The sequence below is a fragment of the Scedosporium apiospermum genome (genome assembly GCF_000732125.1).
Source record: "Scedosporium apiospermum strain IHEM 14462 chromosome Unknown SEQ_SAPIO_0098, whole genome shotgun sequence".
In the NCBI taxonomy this organism is placed as follows: Eukaryota; Fungi; Ascomycota; class Sordariomycetes; order Microascales; family Microascaceae; genus Scedosporium; species Scedosporium apiospermum.
Window position 1 is genome coordinate 286,138 of NW_015971799.1, and position 13,242 is coordinate 299,379.

Genomic DNA, 13,242 nt, shown 5'->3' on the forward strand with positions numbered 1-13,242 from the left:
TGTCGTAGTGTAGCGTCCCAATCCTCTGTTCCACTCTGGTCCTCTAATCCGCTGTTGCTTCACTGCTTCCGCTCTCTTGCATCTGCAGTTCTCCACTCTCTCGTACCTCATCCTTGCTCGACCCGGACCCAAGATCTGCAATGGAGCTCGAGGTCGTGCCCAGAACCATTTAAGCAACCGCGTTTCCCACCCCACCTTATTCTTGCCTAGCCCTCTCCAGACATCATCTCAAGTCCTTCTCCATAAAGGCATTGAGCTTCTCTAACAGACCTACCTCAAGCCTGTGCTTCCATGGGCCCAAGCCACAGCCCAATAAGCCCACCATGCCAGAAAACAAGGAAAAGACCCTCGGGGATGTAGACCAGCAACCCGCCCACGTCTACGGCGGCAAATCCATCCCCGTCGTCCTCGACGCCTCCGCCAAAAATGTCCAAGACGCAAAATCCCCCGGCGTCCAGCGCATGGAGGCCATCCACGCTGTCATGACCCTCTGGGACCGCGTCTTCATCTTCTTCGGCGTCTTCCTCATCGCCTACGCGTACGGCCTGGATGGGACGCTGCGCTACGCTTACCAGCCCACGGCGACGGCTTCGTTCGACAAACACTCGATCAATGCGTCCATTAACGTGCTGAGGGCCGTCATCGCCGCTGCCGCTCAGCCCACCTCTGCTAAGATCGCCGACGTCTTCGGTCGTGTTGAGCTTATCTGCTTGTCCGTCTTCTTCTACGTCCTCGGAACCATCGTTGAGGCCGTGGCCAAGAACGTCGAGACTTTCGCCGGTGGAAGCGTCATCTACCAGATCGGTTACACCATGGTCATCCTCCTCGTAGAGGTCATCATCGCAGACATCACCTCCACCCGCGCCCGTCTTCTCTTCTCTTACATCCCCGCCCTCCCCTTCATCATCAACACCTGGGTAAGCGGCGACGTGTCCCAGGCCGTCCTCGACGCCACCACCTGGCGCTGGGGCGTAGGCATGTGGTGCATCATCTACACCTTCTGCGCCCTGCCCCTCATCATCAGCCTCAGCGTCGTCTCCCGCCGTGCCAGGAAACGAGGCCTGCTCGACAACTACAAGTCGCACTTCGCGCAGCTGGGATTCAAGAACTTCGTCGTCGATTTGTTCTGGCGCATCGACGTCATCGGCATCATCCTCGTCATCGCCGTCTTTGCGCTGATTCTGGTCCCTCTGACGCTCGCCGGCGGGTTCACGCAAGGGCACCAGTGGAAGAAGGCGCACATCATCGCGCCGCTCGTCGTGGGCGTCTGCACCGTTCCGGTGTTCGTGCTGTGGGAGCTCCGAGCGCCGCACCCGCTCGTGCCGTTCAAGTTGATGAAGAACCGGGCCGTTTGGGGTCCGTTGGGCATCGCGTGCTTCCTCAACTTTGCTTGGTACATGCAGGGCGATTACCTGTATACGGTGCTCATCGTCGCGTTCGATTTCAGTATCAAATCTGCCACGCGTATCACCTCCTTCTACTCCTTCTTCAGCGTTATCACCGGCACCATTCTAGGATTAATCGTCTTCGCCGTCAGACGCCTCAAGATCTTCATCGTAATCGGGACCTGCCTCTTCATGGTCGCCTTTGGCCTCCTCATCCGATACCGCGGAGAAGCTCACGGCTCCACCCGCGCAGGCGTCATCGCCGCCCAGATCCTCCTCGGCATCGCTGGCGGCATGTTCCCTTACCCGGCACAGGCCTCTCTCCAGGCCTACCTGACCCACGAGCACCTCGCCGTCATGACGGGCATCTACCTCGCCCTCTACAACGTCGGCTCGGCTCTCGGCAACGCCGTTTCCGGCGCCGTCTGGAGCCAGGTGCTCCCCGAGCAGCTGAGCAAGAACCTCGCCGGCATCAACGAGACGCTGGCCGAGTTCACCTACGGAAACCCCTTCGACGCTGCCGCTGCGTATCCCGTGGGTACACGAGAGCGCGAGGCCATTATCGTCTCGTACAAGTATGCGCAGCGCATCCTTACCATCATTGGTATTTGCCTTTGCGTGCCGCTTATCGGGTTCGCGTTTACGCTGAGGAATCCGGTGCTCACTAATAAGCAGACTTTGGCGGAGAATTGGGAGTCGGATAGCTCTGATGAGGGTGCTGAGAGGCGTGATATTCCGTGAAGATTTTTTTTAATGGTTGTTAGCGGGGACAAGAGAGTGTGGTGTGCGTGAGTTTTAACTACTGGATGATTTTAAAGGATAATGAATAATTGTAAATGTGGAATGTGTTGTTCCGATGGGTTCTGGTGAGCTCGGTTTTCCCTGTTGCGGATTGATGCGAGAGAAGACTTTTTGGTTAAGTTACAGATGAAATACCCAATTTTGTTTTCCCTTTCTTGAATTCCGGTATTGGCCCTCCTCGACTCGAGTGATTGGTCCTTGATCTCACGAGGATCCAAGTCGGACCATAAAGTTTGAGCCAGGACCCCCGGATTCGAGCACTGAGGCAAAAGAAGAAATGAAGGGGGGGAGGAAACTCCCGGCATCCAAGTTGGATGAATGAGAAGGTGTCCGAGTTGTGTAAGTGTAAGTGGAAGTTGTCGGGCATGGCGCATTTGGTTTAACCTTCAATGGCCTTATGATCTCTTACAGTTTCATTTTCCTAGATTGGGTCGCTAGGTGTGTAAACTAAAAATTTAAAAAAAAAAAAAAAAAAAAAAAAAAAAAAAAAAAAAAAAAAATAGTGGACCGCGCTGAAAAAAAGAGGTCAGGAGAGCCGCCGCCAAGGAACCCGCGGACCCCGATGGCTCTATTGTCTTCAACAATGCGATGTGTCTCCTATGTGAGTTTGTGACTAAGTGGATAGTCTAGACTTTCTTCCCGAACCAAGGTTCCGATGATGCATGATGCGAGTCAATGGAGACTGCTGAGGCCTCGAAGCTCCAGTGTTTTGCGGTGAGTGTCCAAGTATGGCGGGGTGTCAGTGGGGCTCAGATCGCCCGAAGACCCGAAGTCGAGAGGGGCAGAGCAGATGGCGGAGGGCCTCGACTCGGACCCGAACTCGATCGAAGAGAAGCTCCGCGTCGACATTCCCGAACGGGACATCGAGCCATCCCGCTTGCTTGTTTTGGGAATTTAACCTTCGGCGCTACCCTCAAGGTCTCCCCTTCAAATAGCGGCGGAAGCAAAAAAGAAGAGGAAGGCATGGCGGAAAGACTTCTTAGGTGTTGATCTGTGTGTGCCCCACCACTTTTCCTTATGCTTCCAGTTCAACGGAGTCCGCGGACAGCTTCGGGCGACCCGTTTATATCCAAATTCGGTTAGGGTTTCGGCGAGTTTGCCAAGGTGCCATTGCCTGAGGGCCCTTCTCCAGAGTTTGAATTTGTCATCGAAATGCTTTCAACTATGATGTTTCTTTTTTCTTTCCCTTTCTTTTCTTATACTAGTCTTCTTGGCTGCTTCTTCGCTTCTCCAACTAGGTAGGTTTTTTTTTTTCCCTTTGGTATGCTGGCCTTTCCGTTGCGTTTCTTGGGCCTTGACTGTCTGCCCACTCATTCGTTTAAGAGTGTACGAAGACGTTTAAAACTCGCGGAATAAGATCCCCCCCAATGGGCAAATCGAACGACGGTCGTGGGAACACCACGACGGGCCTTAACACGGCGTCACCTTCCTTTTCGGAGATCCCGTTAGACGGCGCCGTGCCCCGCACCGAAGGAATCTGCGAGAGTCAACCCCTTCAGATCGATGTAGAGGTGCTTGGCCGTCAACGGCCCGCCATCTTCAAGACGAGATGGGCCGAGCTTGGGTTTTGCTTCTCCCTATTGGGTTCCATATTCATGGGCGTATGTATGTTGGGTTCAAATACCCGGCGTTAATTGTTTTTCTTTGTCCCCCGAACGCCACTGACACTAACACCCACGTATTAGGAATACTTCGTTAGTGGATTCCACATCGTGCTTCCCCCATTGGCCGCCGCTCTGGAAATCCCTAAAAACTCCCAAACATGGCCATCCAGCGTTTTCTCCCTCGTCACCGGCGCATGTCTGCTCCCGCTAGGCCGCGTCGGTGATATGTACGGCGGCGACGTCCTCTACACCGGCGGCATGGCATGGTTCTTCCTCTGGTCCCTCGTCGCGGGCTTCAGCAACAACTACACCCAGCTCGTCGTCTTCCGCGCCATGCAGGGTCTCGGCTGCGCCGCCTGCCTTCCCGCCGGCATCATGCTCCTCGGTAAAATCTACCGCCCGGGCCCCCGGAAGAACCTGGTCTTCGGAATTTACGGCGCTTCCGCCCCGATTGGCTTCTTCTTCGGCATCCTCTTCGGAGGAGCTGCGGGGCAGTATCTTACCTGGAGGTGGTACTTTTGGCTGGGCGCCATCTTCCTCGCTGTTGTGTGCGCCATATCCTTCCTCACCGTGCCTCGAGATAAGCGCGACAAGAACGGTCCCGAGATTAAGATGGATTGGCCGGGGGCGCTGACCATCGTTCCGGGTCTTGTTCTGTTCGTTTATGCGTTGACGGATAGCTCTTCTGCACCGAAGGGCTGGGCATCTCCGCACATCATCGCTACTTTTGTCATTGGTGTCGTCTTGCTTTGTTTGGCCGTCTACATTCAAGGATGGGTTTCCAAGAACCCGCTCTTGCCGGCGGCCCTTTTCTCACCCAAGGATATGAAGCCGCTCGTGTTTGCCTTGTTTCTTTCGTACGGTTCCTTCGGTGTCTTCCTCCTGTACTCAAGCTTCTAGTAAGTGCTGTCAAACATGCCCCCTGCCACCCCAGCTCTCCTCCGAGGTGAGAAAGCGGCTCTAACCCCCATCTTAATTTTAGCATCGAACTTGTCATGCACCAATCTCCCATAATAACGGCAGTATGGTACATCCCCATGGTCCTCGGCGGCTTAACCATCGGCATGTCGGCCGGTTTCACTCTGCATCTGCTCCCCGGCCGCATTCTCCTTATCATCGCAGGCACAGCTCTCACAATCTGCCCTCTCCTCTTCGCCATCATGCCCGAAGGAGTCGGGTACTGGCCCTACGTCTTCCCCTCCATGATCGCATGCACAGTAGGCATCGACATCACCTACACAGTCACCAACGTCTTCATCACCACGAACCTACCCGCACGATATCAAGGCCTCGCTGGCGCCATCATCAACAGCGTCGTCTTCTTGGGAATCAGCTTCTTCCTCGGTATCGCCGATATTGGTGTCGGTGCCACCAGCCACTTGGGCTTGAGGAAGAGCTACAAGACCGGGTTCTGGATCGCCGTTGGGCTTGCCGGCGTGGCGACTTGCTTTTTCGCGTGCATGAAGATTGGACATGCGAAGAGCGACCTGACGCTCGAGGAGAAGGCTCAGCTCGAGGAGGAGTTGATGAGGCAGCGGGAGCTGGCGGCGCAGGGTGGGCTCGAGTCTGCGCGCGAATCCCGGTCGGTGCTTGGATCGGGGACGGCGATGGCGGTGGCGGCGGAGGGGGCACCGGCGTCTGATTCGCAAGCGGAGAAGTCAGGTTGATGAACCTCGACGTCATTGGATTATCAGAGTGTTTCTCGTGGGTATTGCGCTACTTGGATTCGGGCTTTGCCTCGCCCTGGTTTATGTTTTCCGGCGTTGGACTTGGCTATTTTGGCGTTTAATAAAAATGAAAGCATCTGCCGCTTGAGTTAGATTAGGAGTCGTGGAAAGGCGCCTGAGAATTGATTTAGATGGATCTGGAGAATTTAGGGTAGCATCAATGAGTAGAACCGAAAGATTATGTGGTTCGCACGATTTCCTGCTGTTGGGATCCATGGACGTCCCCGTCTCTGTCCTTTTTAGTACATCGACTACACAATTAGGATCTCAGCCTTAACGAGCGTTCATCCCAAGACGAAAGCAACTTAGCGATGTTGATTCATCGATAAATAGTGTTTAATCTACGCTTTTGACTAGGCAAAAGTCATCAGAGAACTTTATAAACAAAAATATGGAGAAAGAAGAAAAATAAGCCGCTGGGTATTAAAACAGACAACCGGCAACACCAGTGATGCGCACAAAAAAAAGAGTAGGGAAAGGAAAACAGAAAAAGAGGAAAAGAAACGTTGGCACTAGTCATGTTACCTGGTTTATTAAGTAAGAAAAAAAAAAACGTACGGGTTCCCTCCTTAGCTTGGAGGCAAAGGTGCCCCACAACGTGGCGTACTAACCACTATACGACTTGAGCTTTTTTTGCTCTTGTGTTGTGTTGAGCTCCGGAGGCTCAAAAATGTATTATAATGCAGCGGGTCTGAGCGACAGTTTGACAGCAGCTGTTGACAGCCCAGGCCCAGACTCTGGAGTGATTTGATCTAGGCGACAGTAGCTACATGCAAACATGCAAAAAAGCCATTAAAATCTTCATCTGACTGAGGCAGGCAACATCCACTGGCACTCCTTATCAATACTCATTGCTGATAACGACCTTGAATTTGATTTCGTAGTCCGTCCCCCGCCGGCGACCGGCCGGTCACTGTCCGCAACCAGTTTTCGGGCTTTCGAAAGACTGCGCAACTGACTCTTCATTGCTGGGCTTGAATCCTTCAGCGACCTTAGCATTTACCGCTAGTGGCAGGCGGCACCGACGTGCTGAAATATTATGTCGATGACTGGATTCCGTTTCAAGACTCTCTCATATAGATGTATCGTAAGGGATTCTAGTTTTCTCGTTCCCAACCGGCTCAACGTCTATCACAGGAGAAGGGCCCGACTCGGTCTCTTCGACGAAATCAAGCAAAGTTACTGGGCTGTGGCTCGTCCCGAGAAATCTCAGAATCTCCCAGGTACCTCTAACAAAGAGGGTAGAGTGGAATTTAGACCCTGCTGTACTGGTCGAATCTAGACTCGGGAAAATCAATATATAAAAGGGCTCTGTTGAGAGTACATGATAATCAAAACCACTCCCAGGGGTGAGTGACCTCGGCTCTATATCCCCATGCACACGCCCGGAGCGGGCTGACCACAAATTCCATATAATCTGCCGACTGTGAAGCTGTTGTACCTGCGAATCACGGTGCCATACAGCGCCAGCCTTACATGATTCTGAATGTTTTAGTCGGTGCCACCAGGTACATTCCTACGCTTCCGACTGGGGTTGTCCCTGCCTGGGCTGAGTCGCTGTCCTCTTATACCCGGCCAGACTGAGGAATGGTATTGCTAATAAGATATTACCAAGGATGTGTTCGCTGCTTTAACCATTCCGAAAAACATGGCGGCAAATATCCGATAACACAAGTTCATCGGTCAAGCCACTAGCGTAGCGGTATATCTAAAAATGTATTACTGGGCGGAGACAGAAATCGATTAGACTTTGACAACGCGGCCCATGCCGAAAAAAGATGTTGACAGTATAGTCTACAACGACTCCAAGCACTGTGCAGCATCATCCGGAGCATGTTGCCCTCTCTTCTGAGGCACAACCAAGGGTTGCAAACGAGCCACTCCTCGATTCTAAAGTTAGGACAAGGTGATATTTTCCGAACCACAGGAAGGGTAACTCCGCCATGGGGACTTCCTGAATAAGATATAAGAATTCCCCTAATACTTCTTGTTGAAGTGGGTAGGTAGAGCTAGGCCATGCCAGCTGCTACGCCGTGTTAGTAGCGGTTGGGTTGACTTCTGTTCCAAGAATGCTCCGGTTAGTCTCATATCATGTCGGTCACTTTAACGTTGCAATATCCATTACGGGATAGTCCCAGCCTCAAATTGCATTCTCAGAAAATCCTAAGCTAAACAGCTTCCAAAATACTGCATCAATCGAGCAAAAAGCTCATTTCAACCCTCTGCTAACAGCCCATCATCTTTGATTCATCCTGAGGTACGAGCGACCAGCGCAGTACTAGGAGTGCATCGGATATCTCAAACACCATCATGTCGGCGTCGTCGACTCGGCTCCCTCTTTTGATACCGGGCCTCAATGCAGGCCAACTCCCCCGCATCCAAACCCCTTGGCGGCCATGAAGACCCGCGCTGCGGGCGATCATGATCATCGTCATGGCGTCGAACGATTTGGCGTCCGCGCCTGTCCATGGGCTCCAAAGGAGCGCGGCGGAAACCTCGTCTGTCTCCTTCGGGATGGTAAACGAGGCCCAGGACGTGAGGTTCACTGGTCTCGGTGACAGGGTTCGGCATAGTAGTGTCGCGAACCACGTTATGAACAACAGCGCGACATACGTCGGGGTCGTTAACAGGGTTCTGCTCCGCGTGGGCCCTATCGTTGGGATGTAGGGTACGGTTGCCCGCAATGTCGTCCCTCACTGAAGTCGGTGGCTTGGTGACGTCGAATGGGGTATTCGACGTGACTGGAACTTCGAGCATGCCGGTTTTTCTCTTTTCCGCGTCGGCAAAGTTACCCTCGTAGTCATAGTTATTGCGCGGGTACTTATCGTGTTTCCCCTCTGCTTTGGCGACCAGCGCACGTGTTGCCTGTTTTTGAACGGACTTCGCGGGCAAGGGACCCCTATGAGGGGTATGGTACTGCTATATTCTCAACTGGTAAGTGATATAGGTCATCGGCCAAGAACGGTGTTGAGAGCGGTGTCTGTGTGGGGGGGACTGAGGGCAGGCTGAGGGCGATGAGTTGAGTTACCAGGTTGTTGATATCGTCTGTGGTGTTCCGTCGAGTGGGTGGAATACGCGGCATTGCCATGCACGATGGTTGCGAAGGAGGAGACGCCTCTCGGGGGGAGGGCATCGGGGAGGGCCGCGGGGAGACTGGAGGTGAACGGGAATCATCCATCTTGTTTAGGCAAAGATAAGTAGGTTGATGGTATTGGAGACCGGAATGGTAATGGCTGTTGCGGATGCTCCAGAGTATTATTCCAAAGGCTAGGATGGCAGGGTAACATAGACTTTTTTATATTTCGAATTGTCCTCATGTTGAACTTCAATCGTTGAGAGATGTCACAAATCTAGAATCATCCGGAACCCTGACCGTGATACTTCAGAGAAGTTGGAAAATAAGAACTGGCTTTGTTGATCTCTCCAATCTCTGACGGCCACCCATCATCCTGGGTAAATCACTTCCCTTTGTTGCTCGCCCCAAACCCTCGACCAGGACAACTTATCTAGCCCTGGCGAAACAGTTGGAACAGATTAGACTCACTTATCATGCATTATCAATCTAAAAGATGTGCCTTGCGGCACGTGTAGGTTCACAAGGCTCGTAAAGACGACACCTGCCAGTACGTACGAGGCATTTGGCATACGGGTGACGGCCACCATTACACGGGTCATCTAGGATCTTGTTAGATTGAACGGAAGTGTCAAAGCCTTGGCTGAATAGCCGTGAACATGGTGTCTGAGACCTGGGGCCAAAGGGGCGGGTTATGGGATAGGGCCTGATGGCTTGAAACTTGACAGGTCAAGGAAGAGGGCCCTGACAGGGAGGGAGTCAAGAAGTCAACTAGCTAGGGACAAACAAGTTGAAACAATACTTCGGGCAAGGATTCAGACGCGCAAGAATGAGGACAATGAGCGTATCCTGATCTAATTCCAGTATCTGCTTGAGCTGTGTCGGAAGGATCTGGATCTGGGTAACCCTGCGAGGGGGGAGAGTGCTCTGAGCTGTTCCTTTCTCCTTTATCACTTGGGTCCGCAGACCTCAAAGGAATATGGGGGAAACAGCAGCTTTGTTTAAAGCCTCTGATGAGCTGGCTAAATTGTCTTTCAACTACTACCTCCGCAAATCAATCGGTAATGTTCGCAAAATAGTTCAAAAGGCATCTTTCCATTGGGTTCTTTCATGTGAGACAGGACGCGGGGCGGGCCCACTCATCATCGTACGGAATCATTGAATCTGCTCTATATGCACCTTGACTTCTTGCAAACCTGTTCCAAGTTTCAGTTAGTCTCTTCTGGTTGGCCTATGACTCTATCCCATCGAGTTCCAACTTGTGGCTTTCGGGATAGTGTTGCCATCCGGCCTTAGCTGATGCATCATGGGTGTGTGTGGGTGTTTGTCCCCCCGCAGTCCAATGTTACAATGTTGTGAAACCCATCACTGGACTTTTCCGTTGTCATTCTCGGAGATTTCCTCTTCATGTTACACACCGATTAAAAATACGAAGTAATTCATTTCCCCGCTGATCGGGCAGCCTAAGTCAACATAGTTGCATTGTCTCCCGAACCGGGGGCCTGGCAGAATCATGCCCACCACTTGCAAGCGAAAGGGATCCGTCTGGTGTGTTTACATCAAATCAATTCACTACTCACAAAATTCCCGCGAGGATCCGAAAACAGCACTCAGGCTTCCTCGTGAAAGATCCGAGCCGCATTTGGTGTTCACTGGTATTTGATGGCCAAGCTAATGGAGGGATGAAACTATGAACCAGCACATCCTTTGTGCATGGTTTATGGGCGTCATGTGCTGGGCATTATTGTACGAGTTTCGGTGCTTCGGTCGCTGTCAATTCCAGTGGGCGTCCAAAAACGGCGCTCAGACTTCTTCGTTCTCAACTCGGGCTGAATGCGGTACGAACAAGGAATGGTTAAACAATCAATACGAGTTTTAGTGAACGGGTGTCTTCCATGTATGGGACGTGATGGTTAAATCAAGATTCCTCGCTTTGCTGACTGCCTCGGGCCTTCTTTTGGCTCTCCATGATCGAGTTCGTGCAAATGCTGGAGCAGAGGCGCGTATAATTTATAAACGTTCCTTGCCCTCCTCCCAACTGAACCTTATTCCCATTACTCGGCATCCCTTTCATTCTCAATCAAATTGATACACACGACCACCATGGCCACCACCGGAACAGAGGCTACCGCCACTACCACTGGGCTGCCTGTTACGAGCAGTCTCTCGGATAATCGGCCCGAACCAGCCTGGCTCACCCATATAAAGGAAGAAATGCTGCGGGATGACTTTGATGACGACGAGCGGGGCAAATTGACCGCTCTCCGTACCATGCTCGAAGCGCCCGGTGACGACGCAGTGGCCGCCAAGCAAGCTGCCCGAACCGTCCTTGATCTTTACAATAACGGCTGGCTTCGCAAGCACCCAAAATGGCTTCTGGGATTGAAAGATCACGGATTGGTAAATTATCTGGCCGAGATTGCCGAGTTCACGCTTGAGTTGGGCTTCTTCGTTTCTTTCGGAAGCTCGGAGCTCAATCGGGCTTTCCTCCTCCTCATTGAGCTGGAAGCGCTTGGTCCAGAGGCATTTGGTGTCAAGGTACAAATTCACCTCCCCTATCAAGGAGATGGTCCTAAAGCTGATGGAATTTGCTCAAATCTAGGACCCCGGCTTTAGCTACTACAAACACGCCATGGCGATTGCGCTACGCGAAGTCTGCCATGGCTCAATGGGTAATCCTCCCTTCTGTGTTCCACCTACATCCGGGCCTGTTTGAGCATTTGATTAATACGCAACGTGCATACAGCGCCCCGCCAAGCAGTAGGCCCCCGTGTGACGGCTGCCGAGATTAGGAAGAGATGCGAGAGAGCCCTCTGCGTCTCCGATCTCATGGCCAAGCTATACGTGGCTGGTCTCCTCAATCATTACGAGGAGCCGTATATATATCCGGCCTGCAATATTTACGACGGACTCTGCTTAAGACCCGGCCGACCTGGACCACCACCAGCTACGGAGCTCGCTCGGAGGTGCGGCGTGAAGATCGCTGCCCAGGGCATTTTAATTGCTGGCGAAAGCCTGGCACGGGAGATCAAATCAGGGCCCCCAAGGAGGCTCCTGCATTGTGGCGAATACGAGTGGAAGGTGTGGGAAAAGGAGTTCAGGAGGCTTTCGAAGGCCATCCCCGATGACGCGGAGTGGGGGCTGAAGGAGGATGTTCTCAATGCTCACGCCAAAATCCTTGAGTTGTTTCCAGAATGGTTTGGAGCAGACAGACGTCAGTAGAGGTTAGATTAGCGTTATGTACTCGTTGTTTGGTTGTGGGCGGTGACTCCCTGGAGTCCGGGCCTCGTGCAAGAGGCAACCTACAGCAGCCCCCCTAGTTAGATTGATCAATGTTATTGAATGGAAATATTGGGGCTTTACGCAGATCTAGCGCGTCTGAATATGATTATTCTCAGGTCCTGCCAATGTGTTGTTGATTCGATTTGAGCTGACGAGGGCTACCTCGAATTATGTTTGATCCCACGCTCACCCACCACTCATGCGCGTAGCTCCTCGTTAGACTTCGATAGCCTGCCGGTGTGATAATACTAACCAGAGATGACTCGCGGGCTCAAATTCTCGCAGGGCCTTAGTGGTGGCGGTGGTCGTGTAATGATGAATCCTTTGGTGACCACTCCCCATCTGCCTTCCAATTTTCTCACTGAAACCTCACGATATTCGTTCATTTGAAACCTTCACATGGCTCCCCATATCCGCCCTTGTACCCTAAAATAAGATGGAGAGCGACTGGGTTGAGAGCGAGGCCCAGAGCAGTCCCAGAGAGCTCCAACCGCCGAATTCGATTTCGAGTTCCATCACGACGAACCTTCAACTCCACGGTATGTTTTGACTCCCATTCTGCAAGAACTGGCTGGCTCCTTTCAAAGAACTACATAACTGGGACAACCTCCGACACATGAGTCCACTGAAGATACGACTAACACAAACTGGCACCTTGAGACTGCTAGTTTCGGTGACGCCAGCGGATTGATCAATTGCAGTATCGTTGAAAATGTATCTATTTTGAATGGTATTGTTAGGCGACGGGCCGTGGACTCGTCAGCCTGGGCATAACTTTCCCCTCCAAAGTATGCATGGCTCTTCTCGTAATTGTCCTGACAACGAGACCTAAGTGAGACCTCCATAGAGTTTAACTCCATCTACGAACGATGCTGCAGCATCAACTCCGGATTTGGAGCAAGAGTTACACAAGTCTCGAGGTCGCATTGTGTGAGTTGGAATCAAATACCTTTTGTCCCATTTCTACTCTGGTACATTACTGAATCTATCATCTAGGCATATTGCCGAGAAAGCATCGTTGGCGAAGATACTCATTGTTGCTTTGCGTGCGTCTTGTCTGTGACTTCAGGGTGAAGATACAGCATTTATTCGGCAATTCAATCAAAGACACATATTGACTGCCGACATATGCTCAAAACACCGAACCAGTCCCAGCCCATGGCCCTTTCGGACACAGGTACAGTGAGATGTCATAGATATCCCTCATCCTCGTCGCTCCTACGACCGCTCGGAGGCTGTGTGAGAAGCCGGCTCTGTGGATTAAGACGATTTTGGGATTGGATCAAGAAATCTATCACTGAACCCGTCGGGTTATAGCGGCTCTAGGATGGCAACGAAATTGCCCACCAATGGTATGTGCTGTCAACGCC

At 52.1% G+C, this 13,242-nt stretch overlaps 3 protein-coding genes and 1 pseudogene across 3 annotated transcripts; 3 read left to right on the forward strand and 1 right to left on the reverse strand.

The window, feature by feature from the left end:
• Positions 1-323: 323 nt before the first annotated feature.
• SAPIO_CDS5249 lies at positions 324-2,126 on the forward strand (annotated as a pseudogene; the record flags this gene model as incomplete).
• A 1,427-nt stretch (positions 2,127-3,553) lies between these two features.
• On the forward strand, positions 3,554-5,457 carry SAPIO_CDS5250 (Major facilitator superfamily transporter; the record flags this gene model as incomplete). The annotated part of the gene is made up of 3 exons (XM_016787612.1): positions 3,554-3,787; positions 3,872-4,689; positions 4,773-5,457. The coding sequence occupies 3 exons, from the start codon at positions 3,554-3,556 to the stop codon at positions 5,455-5,457; spliced, it is 1,737 nt and encodes a 578-aa protein (XP_016642627.1).
• Positions 5,458-7,815: 2,358 nt separating this feature from the next.
• On the reverse strand, positions 7,816-8,695 carry SAPIO_CDS5251 (uncharacterized protein; the record flags this gene model as incomplete). Its single annotated transcript, XM_016787613.1, has 2 exons — positions 7,816-8,382; positions 8,546-8,695. 2 exons carry the CDS (start codon positions 8,693-8,695, stop codon positions 7,816-7,818), a joined length of 717 nt encoding a protein of 238 aa, XP_016642628.1.
• A 1,998-nt stretch (positions 8,696-10,693) lies between these two features.
• Positions 10,694-11,812, forward strand: SAPIO_CDS5252 (uncharacterized protein; the record flags this gene model as incomplete). The annotated part of the gene is made up of 3 exons (XM_016787614.1): positions 10,694-11,128; positions 11,193-11,262; positions 11,337-11,812. 3 exons carry the CDS (start codon positions 10,694-10,696, stop codon positions 11,810-11,812), a joined length of 981 nt encoding a protein of 326 aa, XP_016642629.1.
• Between the last annotated feature and the right edge of the window lie 1,430 nt (positions 11,813-13,242).